The 14,366-nt window shown below is 41.2% G+C and overlaps 2 protein-coding genes across 6 annotated transcripts in view; one reads left to right on the forward strand and one right to left on the reverse strand.

Moving 5' to 3' along the window:
• PRICKLE1 (prickle planar cell polarity protein 1) overlaps nt 1-7,783 on the forward strand; it is a 102,917-nt gene extending 95,134 nt beyond the window's left edge. For 3 of the 5 annotated variants that reach the window (XM_074325816.1, XM_019748421.2, XM_074325817.1), the window contains exons 5-8: nt 335-538; nt 1,718-1,904; nt 2,743-3,606; nt 5,459-6,468. In XM_074325816.1, coding sequence (XP_074181917.1) covers nt 335-538; nt 1,718-1,904; nt 2,743-3,606; nt 5,459-6,318 — 2,115 coding nt within the window. In that variant the 3' untranslated portion in view covers nt 6,319-6,468. Of the gene's footprint in view, nt 1-334; nt 539-1,717; nt 1,905-2,742; nt 3,607-5,458 lie in introns of all 5 variants that reach the window. The other 2 variants (XM_019748419.2, XM_019748420.2) reach the window with 1 other exon arrangement.
• PPHLN1 (periphilin 1) overlaps nt 1-14,366 on the reverse strand; it is a 132,241-nt gene that overhangs the window by 2,729 nt on the left and 115,146 nt on the right. The window lies entirely within an intron of this gene.

Raw genomic sequence — 14,366 nt, forward strand, 5'->3', positions numbered from 1 at the left:
TGCAGAGACATAATGAAGACATTCAGGTCCTGACTGGCCGTTCTCAGAGTAGGAAATGTATCCAGCAGGAAGCTGGCTCAGGAAAACCACTCTTAATGGGAGTCAGATGAAACCATTCTTAGAAACAGTCTAGTGTGGAAGTCTATCTGAGGCATGTTCATTTCAGTTGAGAATCACACATAATCCAGCATTAAAGAGCTACTTAATCACTCACAGGAGGGGACAAAAATAAAAGCTTTTCCTGACAAATTTGGGATTTAGTGTCAAGTGGGAAAGGCTGAGAATCCAGTCATTAAAGAAGGATCATTTTAAATTCAAATCCTTTTGTTTTTAGTGTGGACTGAAGATAAACGGAGGTGAAATTGCAGTATTTGCCTCTCGCGCGGGCCCTGGAGTATGCTGGCACCCGTCCTGTTTTGTCTGCTTCACGTGTAATGAGCTGCTGGTCGACCTCATCTATTTTTATCAGGATGGAAAAATTCACTGTGGCAGGCACCATGCTGAACTGCTCAAACCACGGTGTTCAGCATGTGACGAGGTAAAACAGTTCATCCCTTCACAATGGGAAAAATAAGCTTGTAGTAAGCCAATATTCCATTGTTCACATCTAAGCAAAATATAAATATCTCCTGCTTTTGCTCTGTTCATATATTTTTAAGATAACCCTGTACATTCATACAGTGGAATAATACATAGCTAATAAAGAGAAGACAGCAAGTGTCTTTGTGCGTTGATAAGTAGGATGTCCTTGATGGATTGTGAGGGAAAAAAACCAGTTGCAAGAAGTGTGTGTAGCAGATGATCTTATTTTTTGTTAAAGGGGGAACAAACCAAGGTTGTGTACAAGTAATTTTAGACTTACAGAAGAGTTGGAGATGTAACAGAGTTCCTGTATACACTTCTCCTAGATTCCCCTATTGTTAATATCTTACATAATCATGGTATATGCTTCAAAACTAATAGGTTAGCATTGATGTAATACCATTAACTAAGCTATATGTAGATTTCCACAGTTTTCCTAGTGTGTCTTTTCTATTCCAAGATCCAATCCAGGGTACCTCATTGCATTCATTCTTTTTTTCTCCATAGTCTCTTTCAGTCAGTGACAGTAAACTTTCAGTTTTTGCTTTTATACTTTTTTTTTTTTAAAGATTTTTTTCAGTGGTATGATATTTGAACTTTTTTTGAAACCAAAAACATAAAAAAATGTTTTAAATCTGGAGATGGCTACCAGATCAAACGGAGCAGTATCTACCAAGTGCTGTTCACACAATCCAGCATCTGGATAGCTGTTAACTGTGTCCACTCCACAGACCTTTTTGTGAGTTTTTTTCCTATTAAAATGTGGGCCACTAAATTATTTCTATGTTAATATAGTCTTTGCCAGATTATGCCAACAAAGTGTGATTGGGGAGCAAAAATAATGACCAGATTAATCATCTCCGATGTAGAAATCTGTTCTTTTTTTAAAAAATATGATTTTTTTCAATTAGAGTTGACATTCAACATTATATATTAGTTTCAGGTGTGTAGCACAGTGGTTGGACATTTGTAAAGTTCAAACAAGCATTTAGTTTGCTTTTTACATTTTCAATGTCTGCTCTTGTTTTATAGCTAAAGCCAGTTAGATTTAAGGTTGAGACTATCAGAAACAAGGTTAGCTGTCTAAGCTAACAAGGATTTTCTGTCATCCTATGGTTTCATATTCTTTTTAAAGATAATTTTTGCTGATGAGTGCACAGAAGCTGAGGGTCGCCATTGGCACATGAAGCACTTCTGCTGCCTTGAGTGTGAAACGGTCCTGGGAGGACAGAGGTATATCATGAAGGATGGCCGCCCGTTCTGCTGTGGCTGTTTTGAGTCTCTGTACGCCGAGTACTGTGAAACCTGTGGGGAGCATATTGGTAAGTCCATAGCCCGACCTGTCTGCTCTGTCACATTCCCATAAGTCTGTTTATGATTATCTATGGCTTTGTTTTAATTGAGCTATAATTTATATACAGTGAAATGTACAGATCTTAAATGTTTCAGTTTGCTGAGTTTTGACAAATGCATAGTCAATTCTTGTTATTTGAGCGAGTTATAGTCTATGAAATTGCTTGAATGATCAAACACTGAACCATTGCTCCTAGAGGAAATTCATGGATAGGTTCCTGTGAGCCCCTGGTCACATATGTTGTTGATTCATTAACACTGAACTCAGCCAACGGCCCTGTCACTCATGCTAGGACGAAGCTTCTCTAATACACGTATGTTCTCCCTAAGACACACCACAGCCTTCCTGTGTTTAGGAACACTAGACAGCACTTCAGCACTATGCTTGGGGGCCATTTAAATAGCAAAATCAACAAGCACAAACATCTGAAGAAAACTGAATAGACCACGAATATGCCCCTTGTTTAAAATACGAGAGCTGAAACAAAGCCAGAGCATATCACCCGGTCTGACCTTACTAGGGAACATGTGTGTTCGTCAACTCAAATTTTTCACCACCCTGCACATGTCCACAAAGGACTTTGAAAGCTCTGCAAGCATTGATTTAGGGGTTACAAGCAAGTAGGCAAATGTGCAGATGTGGACGTTACAAATTAATGAGAATTAACTGTACCTGTATGACCCACAACCCTGATGAGAAGCGGAACATTCCCATCACCTCTGAGAGTTCCTCATGGCACAGTTCCATTCCTTATTCCTGTTTAAAGATTGAACCATAACCTGGTATTCTGTCCTTTCTCAAAACAGGTGTCGACCATGCACAGATGACCTACGACGGGCAGCACTGGCATGCTACAGAAGCCTGCTTTTCTTGTGCCCAGTGTAAAGCCTCATTGCTAGGGTGTCCCTTTCTTCCCAAACAAGGCCAGATTTATTGCTCAAAAACATGCAGTCTTGGTGAAGATGTCCATGCTTCTGATTCTTCTGACTCTGCATTTCAGTCCGCTCGATCAAGAGACTCCAGAAGAAGTGTCCGGATGGGCAAAAGCAGTCGGTCAGCGGATCAGTGTAGACAGTCTCTCCTCTTGTCCCCTGCTCTAAACTACAAGTTTCCTGGCCTTTCAGGCAATGCCGATGACACCCTTTCTCGGAAATTGGATGACCTGAGTCTCTCCAGGCGGGGAGCAAGTTTTGTCAATGAAGACTTTTGGAAAGGCAGAGTAGAGCACGAAACCCCAGAAGACCCTGAAGAATGGGCCGAGCATGAAGATTATATGACGCAGCTTCTCCTCAAGTTTGGTGATAAAAGCCTCTTTCAGCAGCAGCCCAATGAGATAGATATTCGAGCCAGTGAGCATTGGATATCTGATAACATGGTTAAAAATAAGGCTGAGTTAAAGCAAAATAACCAGAGCCTTGCAAGTAAAAAATACCAATCTGATATGTATTGGGCCCAGTCACAAGATGGACTTGGAGATTCTGCTTATGGCAGCCACCCAGGCCCTGCAAGCAGTAGACGGCTCCAGGAGTTGGAGCTGGACCATGGGGCTTCGGGATACAATCATGATCAAACTCAGTGGTATGAAGATTCCCTGGAGTGTTTGTCAGACTTGAAACCAGAGCAGAGTGTTCGGGATTCTATGGATTCCTTGGCTTTGTCTAACATCACAGGTACGTAATCTAGGGATTATGAGATAGTTGGAAGAAAAGCCACTAGAAAATTTGTTCTGAAAATTATAGTTCAGCACCAGCAGCAGCTATGTTAATTAAAACTGTAGACCAAGGTAAGGAAGGAGTTTCCATTAAGTGTCAAACACTAAAGCAAAACAAACACGTGCATGTGTGTGTGTGTGTGTATTTGAGTATAATCTTTTTCAACAGGTATTGTTTTAAAGAGGAGAAAATTGGTTTGTTTGGATAATGGAGTCTGTGTCTGAAAGATACTATATTCTTCGGATCATGCTGTCTGAATTTAAAGTTATTAAAATCAATCCGCACACAGTCAGCTCAACATTTTTTGTATTTCCCTGAATTGCCCCGTAGTGACAGATAGGTAAAAAAATAGATGAATGTTTTTTATCCAGATTATAAGATAATTTCATTTTATGTTTTCAAAGCACATTCATACCAGTCATCAACATTTTATCCTTAAAATGACCCCAAGCTGTATTGTAATTTCTAAATGAGGAAACTTGAATTACTAGAAGCTAAATGCCTCACTTTACAGAGGTTTTTAAAAGCAAGTTCAAGTGTAGAACTGAGCCCTACTAGATCTCATATTTGTAATAAGTCGTTGGACGCAGAAATTGCTGTTGCATAGCTAGTTTTATAGTCAAACTAATGACGTTCAGTCCTTTCCTAAAGGTTAAGTTACTGTAATACAGGCAGGAAAGGCTTTAGCAGCTGGCTGCTGCCAGGAAGGACCCTGTGGCAGGTGCTACAGTGGCAAGGAGGGTAAGACAGTGACCTTGTTTCTGTTAGATTTGTAAAGGGGAGTTGAGGAATAGTGGATGAGACTAAATTATTGAGCACTTCCTGTTTTCTAGATCCTATGTTAGGTGTTTTAACATTTAATGTCAGAAATAGACATCATTTAGTAAACAAAGTGTTAGGGCTGGATGTTCCTTGACAATATGGGCTGAAAAACAGGCTCCCTTTAGAAAGTAGGAAGTTACGTAGTCCCCACTTGACAACAGTCCACTCCAGTCCCTACTGTCACTTCCCGTCTGCTGGGCTGTATTCATTATCTTAACTTGCCTGGACCCTATTTAAAAAGGAGAACAATATCAGTTGAGAAAAGTTTCAAAATGTTATTTTATGGGCTGAAGGAGAAGAATACTGGATGACGATCTAGGCCAGGGGTTGGAAACCTCTTCCGTAAAGAGCTAGATAGTACTTTTTGGGCGATACTGTCTCTGTTGCAACTACTCAACTCTGCCACTGTAGAAAGCAACCATAGATAACACGTAAGCGAATAGGTGTGGCTGTGTTCCAATGAAACTTTATCCAGAAATAGGCGGTGGGCCAGATGTGGCCTTTGAGCTGTAGTTTGCTGACCACTATCAAGGTATGAAGTGAGGAAGACTAGTCCATGTGTAAGAGGAGGACCATAATGGTGGCCATGCGGAAGGGACTGATTTGAGAGATGTTCAACTAATGCAGTCTGGCTTTAATAGACTGAGAGGCAGACATGTCTCACATAATCATGTACATAAACTATTGATGGGACATTTATGAAGAGCTTTTAAATTATTGCTGCTCATGACATGTGCTATAACTGTTTGGCTCCAAAACAACTGGACTCTTGAGAGGCTATGCCCCTTGTATCTTGTATCAGTACCAAAGTTCATACCTTCTCTCAATTATATATGCATGCTGAGTTTACCTTGTGGGTGTTAATCAAATACTGAAATTTGGGAGAATTGTCTTTGAAATGCTTCCTCCCTTTCAGTAGCTTGTTTGTAGTAATTGTCAGAATATTAGGATTATTGAGAATCACACCTTGTCTTGGCTTTTCTTCTAGGGGCTTCGGTGGATGGAGAAAGTAAGCCGAGGCCATCATTATATTCTCTGCAGAACTTTGAGGAAATGGAGGCAGAAGATTGTGAGAAAATGAGCAATATGGGGACTTTGAACTCTTCCATGCTGCACAGGAGTGCAGAGTCCTTAAAGAGTCTAAGTTCAGAGTTGTGTCCAGAGAAAATCATGCCTGAGGAGAAACCAGTGCATCTGCCAGTGCTCAGAAGGTCCAAGTCCCAATCCAGACCACAGCAGGTCAAATTTTCAGATGACGTCATCGACAATGGAAACTATGACAACATTGAAATCCGGCAGCCTCCAATGAGTGAGAGGACTCGGAGACGGGTCTACCATTTTGAAGAGAGGGGATCCAGGTCTCACCACCATCGCCGCAGGAGAAGTAGGAAGTCCCGCTCTGACAACGCCCTGAATCTTGTCACCGAAAGAAAATACTCTCCCAAGGACAGACTGCGGCTCTACACCCCCGATAACTATGAGAAGTTCATACAGAATAAAAGCGCCCGCGAGATCCAAGCGTACATCCAGAACGCGGAGCTCTACGGCCGGTACGCACACGCCACTTCCGACTACGCGCTGCAGAACCCGGAAGTGCATCGGTTTCTGGGCCTGTACGGCGAGGATGACGACTCCTGGTGTTCCTCCTCCACCTCCTCCTCCGACTCGGAAGAAGAAGGGTATTTTCTTGGACAACCAATTCCTCAACCCCGGCCACAGAGATACGCCTACTATACAGACGACCTTTCTAGTCCAACCTCGGCCCTCCCCACTCCTCAGTTTGGTCCGAGGACAACTAAATCCAAGAAGAAAAAGGGACACAAGGGCAAAAACTGTATCATTTCTTAACCTGGTAGCTGTGGAGGTCATACTTAAACTTAGCCATGAACCATCTTGAATCGTATCTTTTTCTTCCATAGAAAAGTTGCTAAAATAGTTTAAAGTGCTTTTTGCCCATGTAAATGAGCCCCTGACTGCCGTTTACAGTGTCAGATTAACATTTGGAAGGTGTGATTTCTCCAGTTTACCCTCCTTGGATGGTGCCAGGTTGCCGTGACATCTTTGTGCCTCTCAGGTGCCATTACGGTTTCACATAGCTGCTTTGGTCTCCAATCCTCAAGAGAATCCTCAAGAAACTGTTGAGAGGTGATTGGACAGAGGTGTTGATTTTAGACAATGGAGAACTTCAGCCACCTTTGTAAAGCAATAGTGTTTGTCATTCGTCTACACCAGGTTGGCGCAGGTCCTGATCGGTCTGTCTCGTTGTGCGGCATGCACGTAGTCACACTGACCCCGCCAACACTGTGCGTCCCATCCTATGAGGCCACCTTGTCCCCTTTCAATCCTCTTTAGCCAGGTGAACATTGTATTAGCTCCAGCTACAGATCGGAAAACAAACAAAAAAAAAAACATTGCTATTTATAATGTAGTATTTCATAGACTTAAGTGTTTTCCTAATTTAACGGTGCAAATACTAATGTACATACTGTACAGTTCAGATTTTAAAGCTGATATTTTTATATCCCTGAATTGCAAGATGTTTGTTACACTGCAGTGCTAGATTTGTTAGGGAACCAGAAACAGCATTTATGGATGAAATGATTGCTTGTATTTTAGTCAGGGTTTATAAGTGTAGATGGTCAAATTTATATTGCCTAGTGATGGAAAGTTCAATTTTTTTTTTTCCAATATTAAAAAGGCTCTGTATGCATGGTGGGGCTATGTAAATACCCTTTAAAACTATGGCCCTATTAATCTTACAAGTGTTATTTATGGGTCAAGCAATGTAAACTGTATAAATGTAAAAACAAACAAAAAAAACCCCCCATATATACCCCTGGAATATATGGTAAAAACAAATAGAAGCTGTTTGGGTGGATGTTTTTCCCCTCTTGGGGATGGTGTGTGGGGGGGTGCCTTTCCCATTTTTAGCAAGCTGGTTATTATCTCATGGGAAGAGACCAAAACTACAAGGATCTGCTTTTTTGTGGCAGGGGACTTTGTAGATTTATTATTTGAACAGAGGTTATTCCTTTTTATCCCTCCCTTCTAGCTAATTTGTTGGTCTTTAAGCAGCAATTTTGGAAACTTGGCCTTCTGATTATGTTTGTCTTTTAAAATCTTTAAATTAGAGGATGCTGTACCACTGACTACTTCAAGTTAATATGAGGTTCTATTTCATGGGAAAATTATCTTGAATTTGAACTAATGAGTGATATTTTGGTATGTGCCATTCTTGCACATACATTTCAGTCCTAAGGTCCTAGTGGTATTTGGGACCTTTAGGAAGGTATTTAATAAAAAATAAAAACTACCTATCTTTCTGAATACAAATCTTTGCAGACATATCCAGATAACTTCCACTTTGCTCCTCTGTTCAGGCATGATTTATTTTGCGGTACTTCTGCCATTAACAGACTACCGTCGGACTCCTGGGTATCCAGTACCACTACTAGTAGGTAGGAAACAGGACTTCAGCAAAGTTGTCTGTATCTTCTGAAATGGGGGAAAAGCTGTTAGGCCTTGGGGAGGAGGGACATGAATCCAACAGGGAGAACGTGTAGTCTATAGCATTCCCTACGCCATCCCTGGATAGGGCAAGGCCTTGCATCTGGCCTAGACACAGCCTCTTCAGAAACGCACCACTGGGGAGAGAGCTCTTTGCTTAATAACTATCTCATCATTTCCCTGGTCTCGTTCATTTAACAAATATATCAGCCATGAAAAGGAAATGCAGGCACATGGTAAAAACAAATTCAAACAAGACAAGAAACTGTCTCCTTTCCACTCTTCATCCTCAGCCCCTCAGTTCCCCTCCCAAAAGTAACCACTATTATCCATTTCTAGAGTAGTCTTCAGATGTTAAAGCATATTTATATAAAGGCACATCTTTAAAAAATGATAGCAAACTATACACGCTGACTTTTTTACTTTATATGTGAACATTCAGAGTAATCCAAATAGGTCTGCCTCATTCTCCCAGTGACTGCATGATACTCCACTTTTGGATGTACCATAGCTTATTTAACCAGCCCCTTAGTGCTGGACTTGAATTTCCTCATAGATACAAAGATTATGCATTTAAAATTTTGATGGATAGCAACAATTTTCAATGTATGAGAGTGCTATTTCCATCACAATCTGACATACAGTAACAAATGTCTTGATTTTGAAAACCTTTCCAGATCCTAATGCTGCAGAGTGGAATCCTTTTAGAAAAGACTGTTGTGATATATTGCTTGTAAAGGATGGATAACAAATAGTAAACAGGTAAATACTTAGCTTGGGGAAATGCGGGTATAAACAAGTCAACTGTCGTCAGTTTTCAGTCATTCTCAAAAGATTAGTTGCTTTTACTTCTCACTTGATTCAGGGTTATACAGATTACCAATGGTTTACGGAAATGCAAAAATATTTATTCACTATAATAATGCAAACACTAAAGCTTTTAAATCTTGGTTTGTGGCAATAAAAAAGACTAGAGGAAGTGAGCAAGTGACTGCCTTCCAGTTCCATAAAGAACTGGCAAGAAAATTAAGCATACAGTTGCTAAAAGGTGTTCATAGATTTAGTTAGCAAGAGTGTAAAATATCTGGTCAGTCACTAAACTCTGAATTTTGGTCCCAAGATAAGTATCAAATATTAGAACACCGCCTCAATCTTTGTGTGGGTGAAGCAGAACCCTATGGTTGCATTTTCCTCACTTCAGACCAATTGGAGAACATTTTGCTTAAGACCCACAGAGGGATGCTGATACAATGTCAACAGGGAACTCCTTTCATGTATGTTACATGCCCTTGAGTTGGCTACGACTCCAGGCAACCCTATGAATGGGTGGTGTCCACACTGTCCTGTTCTCCACAGCCCTGCTCAGCTCCTGGAGACTCATGCCTATGGCTCTTTTATAAAGTCAATCATCTCATATATGGTCTTCCTCTTTTTCTGCTGCCTTCTGTTCTCCCCAGCATTATTGTCTTTGCTAAACAACCCTCCTTTCTCATGATGTGCCTGGGGTAGAACACCTTTAGTTTTGTCATTTTTGCTTCCAGTGATGTTTCAGGCTTAATTTGCTGTAGGACCTACCTGTTCATCTTTTCGGCGGTCCAGGGTACTGTAGAGCTCTCCTCCTCCAACAGCATATTTCAGATGAACCAATTTTCCTGTCAGCCTCCTTCACTGTCCAACTTTTGCATCCATCCATACCAGTAGTAATTGGGAATACGAGGGTGTAGATAATCGGCTTGGTCTCCAATGACACATCTTTGTTTTCAGTGATCTTTCCTAATTCTTCCATTGACCTTCAGAGTCTCAGCCTTCTCTGATTTCTTGGCTGCAGTCTCCATGTGAATTAATGACCAAGGTAAGCAAAATCTTGAACAATTTCAATGTTTTCATTGTCTCCTAAGTTGTATATTTCTTCTATAGTCATGATTTTTATCTTCTTAATGTTCTAAAGCAGTCCCACTTTGGCACTTGCTTCTTTCACTTTCATCAGAAGTCATTTCAAATTATTGCTGTCTGCCAGTAAGACGGTGTCATCTGCATATCTTAAGTTACTGATATTTCTTCCACCAATTTTTTACTTCTCATTCCTCTAAGTCTAGCCCAGTTTATCGTCTATGTTCTGCGTACAGATTAAAAAATTGGAAGATAAAATGCACCCTTGTCTGACCCCTTTGCCTACAGGAAACCATTCTGTCTCTCCATATTCTGTTCTGATGGTGGCTTCCTGTCCACAACACAGGATGCCTCAGGACAATCCCAGTTCTTTCAGAACTGTCCATAGCTTCTCGTGATCCACGCAAAGGTTCAGACTATAAAACGTCAACGAACCTGATTCTTTGGAGCACTCCTTTTAGCTCTCATTAAAAGAACATGATTCACTTTGTGTATGCATTTGTTATTCTTGACACTCTCCTTTTTAGTTCTGAGTTAAAAGGTACTGGAAGTGAAAGGAGGTATCATTTGCTGTCTAACCCTCTCACTTTAGCTACAAATCATGGGCCTTCTTAAAAGGGCAGTAACATGATAATGGGCACCCACAACTGCTAGATTTCCATTTGTGGCACGCGTCCCTGCCCAACTTGGTCCTTGGGTGATAGGACCAGGAAGTATTGGTGTGGACATATGTCAGGAGTGCCCAGAGGATTTCAGCATAGGCATTAACATAGTGTGGGCATATTTTGGTTTATTGAGCTTCTCTTTTCTAATGGACACTTGCCTACTGCCATGGAAAGGAGGACCAGTGTTGCTATACCTTCAGATTTTGCAAGAGAAACAGAATTTGAACTTTGGTAAATTTTCCAAGTTTATAATTGCTAGCAACTAATTCAAACATTTCTGAAACACCATAAACAAAATGAGCCTGCCATCAGCAAGTCTCCAATGCATGGGTTATAAATGCAGAAGCTTGAGGCTGATTCAACCTATTCCTTAGAGCTACCTAGGGGAGGCATGGCTAATCACTGTTCATAGAAATACATGTGACCTTTATGGGATCCACAAAGAAGAAACATTGGGATCAAAAAAAAAAAAAAAATTACACTATGACTTGCCTCATTATCAATTCAATGCTAGTATAGTAACACAATTATAAAAATCCATTTTAATTAGTCACATGAGAAATTTGCTAATTGCCTAGACAGATTCTCTAGCCATTCTCTGGAACTATTTAAAAATACAAGGCATACTCTTATACAGTCCACATGGGTTTTCTGCAAACTCAGACATTAGGAAGGCTTCCAGGTAAAGCGGGCCTAAACCGGAGAAATAAGCAGGAGCAAAATGAATTTTGCACCTCTGCGCTTTTTGCCAAGGTCATAGAATCATAAACTTTTCTGGGGGAATAAAGTTTAAGGGTACTTTTCACAAAATGGTTTGGGAAGGAAGTATAGAGGAAAAGTAAGACATTGAGTATACATAGACTTGGTCACAGGAGTAGAGCCAATGTATTCCTTTTGAACCGGCTAGCTGGTCAAGAATTCCCATTTTAGGGATCAATGTTAGCCTCAACTTTTTGCAAAAGAAATTTCACATCTCTATTGCTATATGTGCACAGGTGCTGTTATGCCAACTTTAGAAATAACTTGCAGTGCATTCTCTGGAAGCATTTGTTTGATTCCAGACAACATAAACAGTACCATTAAGAATATGAAACAAGTCCTCTTAAGTGCTACTACTTGTTTTAGCACTTTTAGATAAACGAACCAAGCAACTGACATGGGAAAAGACGATTCCTGGGGTAATATAAATCCACCATAGTTGATCTTGGAGTGGGGCAATGCATACTGGACTCCAGGAATCAAAAGATCTGGGTTAGGAGACTCACCTCTCTCATTAACTTGGGCGGGGTAAGTGCTCTGACCCAGTTTCCACTTCTGTAAAATGAGAGTGCCAGGCCATCTCAAAGGCTTCCTTCCAGCTTCAGTATTCCTTGGAGACTGAACTGAATTTTTCAGGTCAGAAAAATCTTCCCACTCAGCATAGTGTTGTTTTCCTTTTCTGACTCACCAACACATTTGTCTGGACAAGGATGATCCCTCCAAAGCTCATGGGAGTTAGAAACTCCCACGAGAACTGGTGCTTTTTTATGTTAATGCTTGGGATTCTGAGTGGGCAAAAGGTTAAACTAAATTATGAAAAAGAAGTTTGGAGATTATCTCCCCATCAATGCATATGCTTCAAATTTTCTTTAGCTTCACTGAGTAGATGAGACTAAGAGTATGTGATAGGTTAAGATATTTTTCTCCCTCATGTTATTTCTGCCCAGTTACCAGGAAAAAAAAGTAAGATTTTTTTTCTATGTCTTAGAGGGCTGCTATTGGCAACAATCTCAGTTGGGAATCTCCAAACATGTTGTAAGCAAAGCTGAAAGGTGTTAACAGTGTTTAACTAACCTTAGTTCCTAGGAGAGTTAAATTACCAGGTTCATTCCACTTTAAATGGCAATTTGAACTCCATCAGGGGTTCAGGTGCAGCACCCAAATAGCTGAGTCCTGAGCTGTACTGTGGCAGTGGAGGCTGTAACCATACATGCTACTTGCCCCTTAACAACTACCCCTTATGAACCTCAAAGGTGTTTCCTAAAATGGCTCCAAAGCACAAGTCATAGGAACCAATACAGAAGGGGGTGGCAACTAGGGATAAAGAAACCACCAAGCTTTTCCACTTCTTCCAAGAACACTGAGTTTAGAGTTGAAAGATTTGAGTATATCTCTGGCTCTGCCACTTCCAGCTATATGACCTTAGGCAGTTGCAACTTCTCTTGCCCTTGAATGCAAAATGAGAATAAATTCGTATTGGCTTATTACATGTAAAAATGTCCGTGAATCAAAAAACACTAGAATGTGATTCTAACCTTGTTCAGATACTGAAATAATGGAAAAACATTGGTGTTTCTCAGAATCCTATAAAGTATTTAGTATACTAAACCTGAAATGCATTTTAAGCTACGTCCAGTATGGTACACTAGAGTCTACTCTACAGAAGTAGCAGAATAGTTTTTAAAAAAAATTCCTGCCAAAGCTGGGCTAGTCCCACACTCCTATCCCCAGCTTACCAGCTTAAGGAAGAATCCCCTTCACTCAACACTCCCACCTCAAGACAGAGGCAGCCCTGGAGGCTGTGACCATCAAGCTGCCCCAGGGGATGAGAAAATGCTGAGAGCTCTCTCTCCTCTTGCACCTTGGGTGGATCACATTGCTCCTACCGTGTTTGGGGGAAACATGGTATGTTGTAAAGAAAAGGTGATTCTCACTCAAGACTCACCTCTCAACTGAGTAAGCCCTGTAGTATTCAGTAGACCACCACCCACTGTGATATAGTAGGGCTGTGGTGGTAGGAGACCAGGCCGGTATAAGCCCATGGCATAGCTAATATTCAGCCCTAAGAAAGGGGAATTAAAAGCTTCAGCATAAAACAGATACCTCAGCCTCATAAGCTACAGCTCTGATGGATTCTATCTCCTCTTGCTCCTCCCCCAGCCTCCGACCTTCCCCACCCAACACAATCCCCATCCACTGGGGGCTGACCCTCTTCTGGCTTCAGAAGCCTTCCCTATCAGGCAGGCACAGGGTGTGGGCAGAGAAGGGAAACTGGAATCTGGTGCCAAGGAGGAGCCCAACTGGCTGGAGCTGGGTCCACCTGAAGGTACTGCAGACATTTGGCCAGTGTGTCTTTCTCGGAGTTTGGTCATGAAGGATGGACTCTTGCCACTTGGAGGATGCAGGGACAGTCATTTGGTCCTCTCCCTGTCTCCAAGAACCTTGCCGAGCCTCACCCTCTCAGAGAACCCTCAGTGCTCTCAAGGACAATGGCAGGGTCGCAGCCAGAAAGCTCATGAGTGAGGGTGCCAGCAGTGACCCCAGGAACAGGGCCCTAGGCTAAAAGGATATTTAACATGCAGTCCTGAACGCCATATGGCCAGGGTAGCTCTGTCCCCTCCTCCTCCTCCTCATCTAAGTATTCTAAACAGGAAAAACATGATAGCACATAGATAGACTAGGCAGTGCGTAAATACCTCAGCTGTCCTCTCACAGCCAAGTATCTGTATGTTGTCCTTATTTTCTACCTTATATGTTCTCAAATGATTATGTTTCAATAAACCTCTACCTATTCACACACACACACACGAGAAAAAAGTTCCAAACTTCATACAATTTTAGTGATATTTGCTATCATTAGAATACCATTAAACTAGGAGTAGGGCTCGTGCCATAGAATCAAGCTGTTTCTATTGCTACACAAATGTACATGAGGCTTAAATGATATTTCTCAAGTGTCATTTTTAAATAAAACTCACTCAGTGGACTGGCAAAACCTTTTATATAATCAGTCCCCATATTCCAATTATTACAATGGAAATGTGGGTCTGGTGCAGGCTTCAAGGGCCAACTTCA

The sequence above is a fragment of the Rhinolophus sinicus genome, linkage group LG02 (genome assembly GCF_036562045.2).
Source record: "Rhinolophus sinicus isolate RSC01 linkage group LG02, ASM3656204v1, whole genome shotgun sequence".
Lineage (NCBI taxonomy): Eukaryota > Metazoa > Chordata > Mammalia > Chiroptera > Rhinolophidae > Rhinolophus > Rhinolophus sinicus.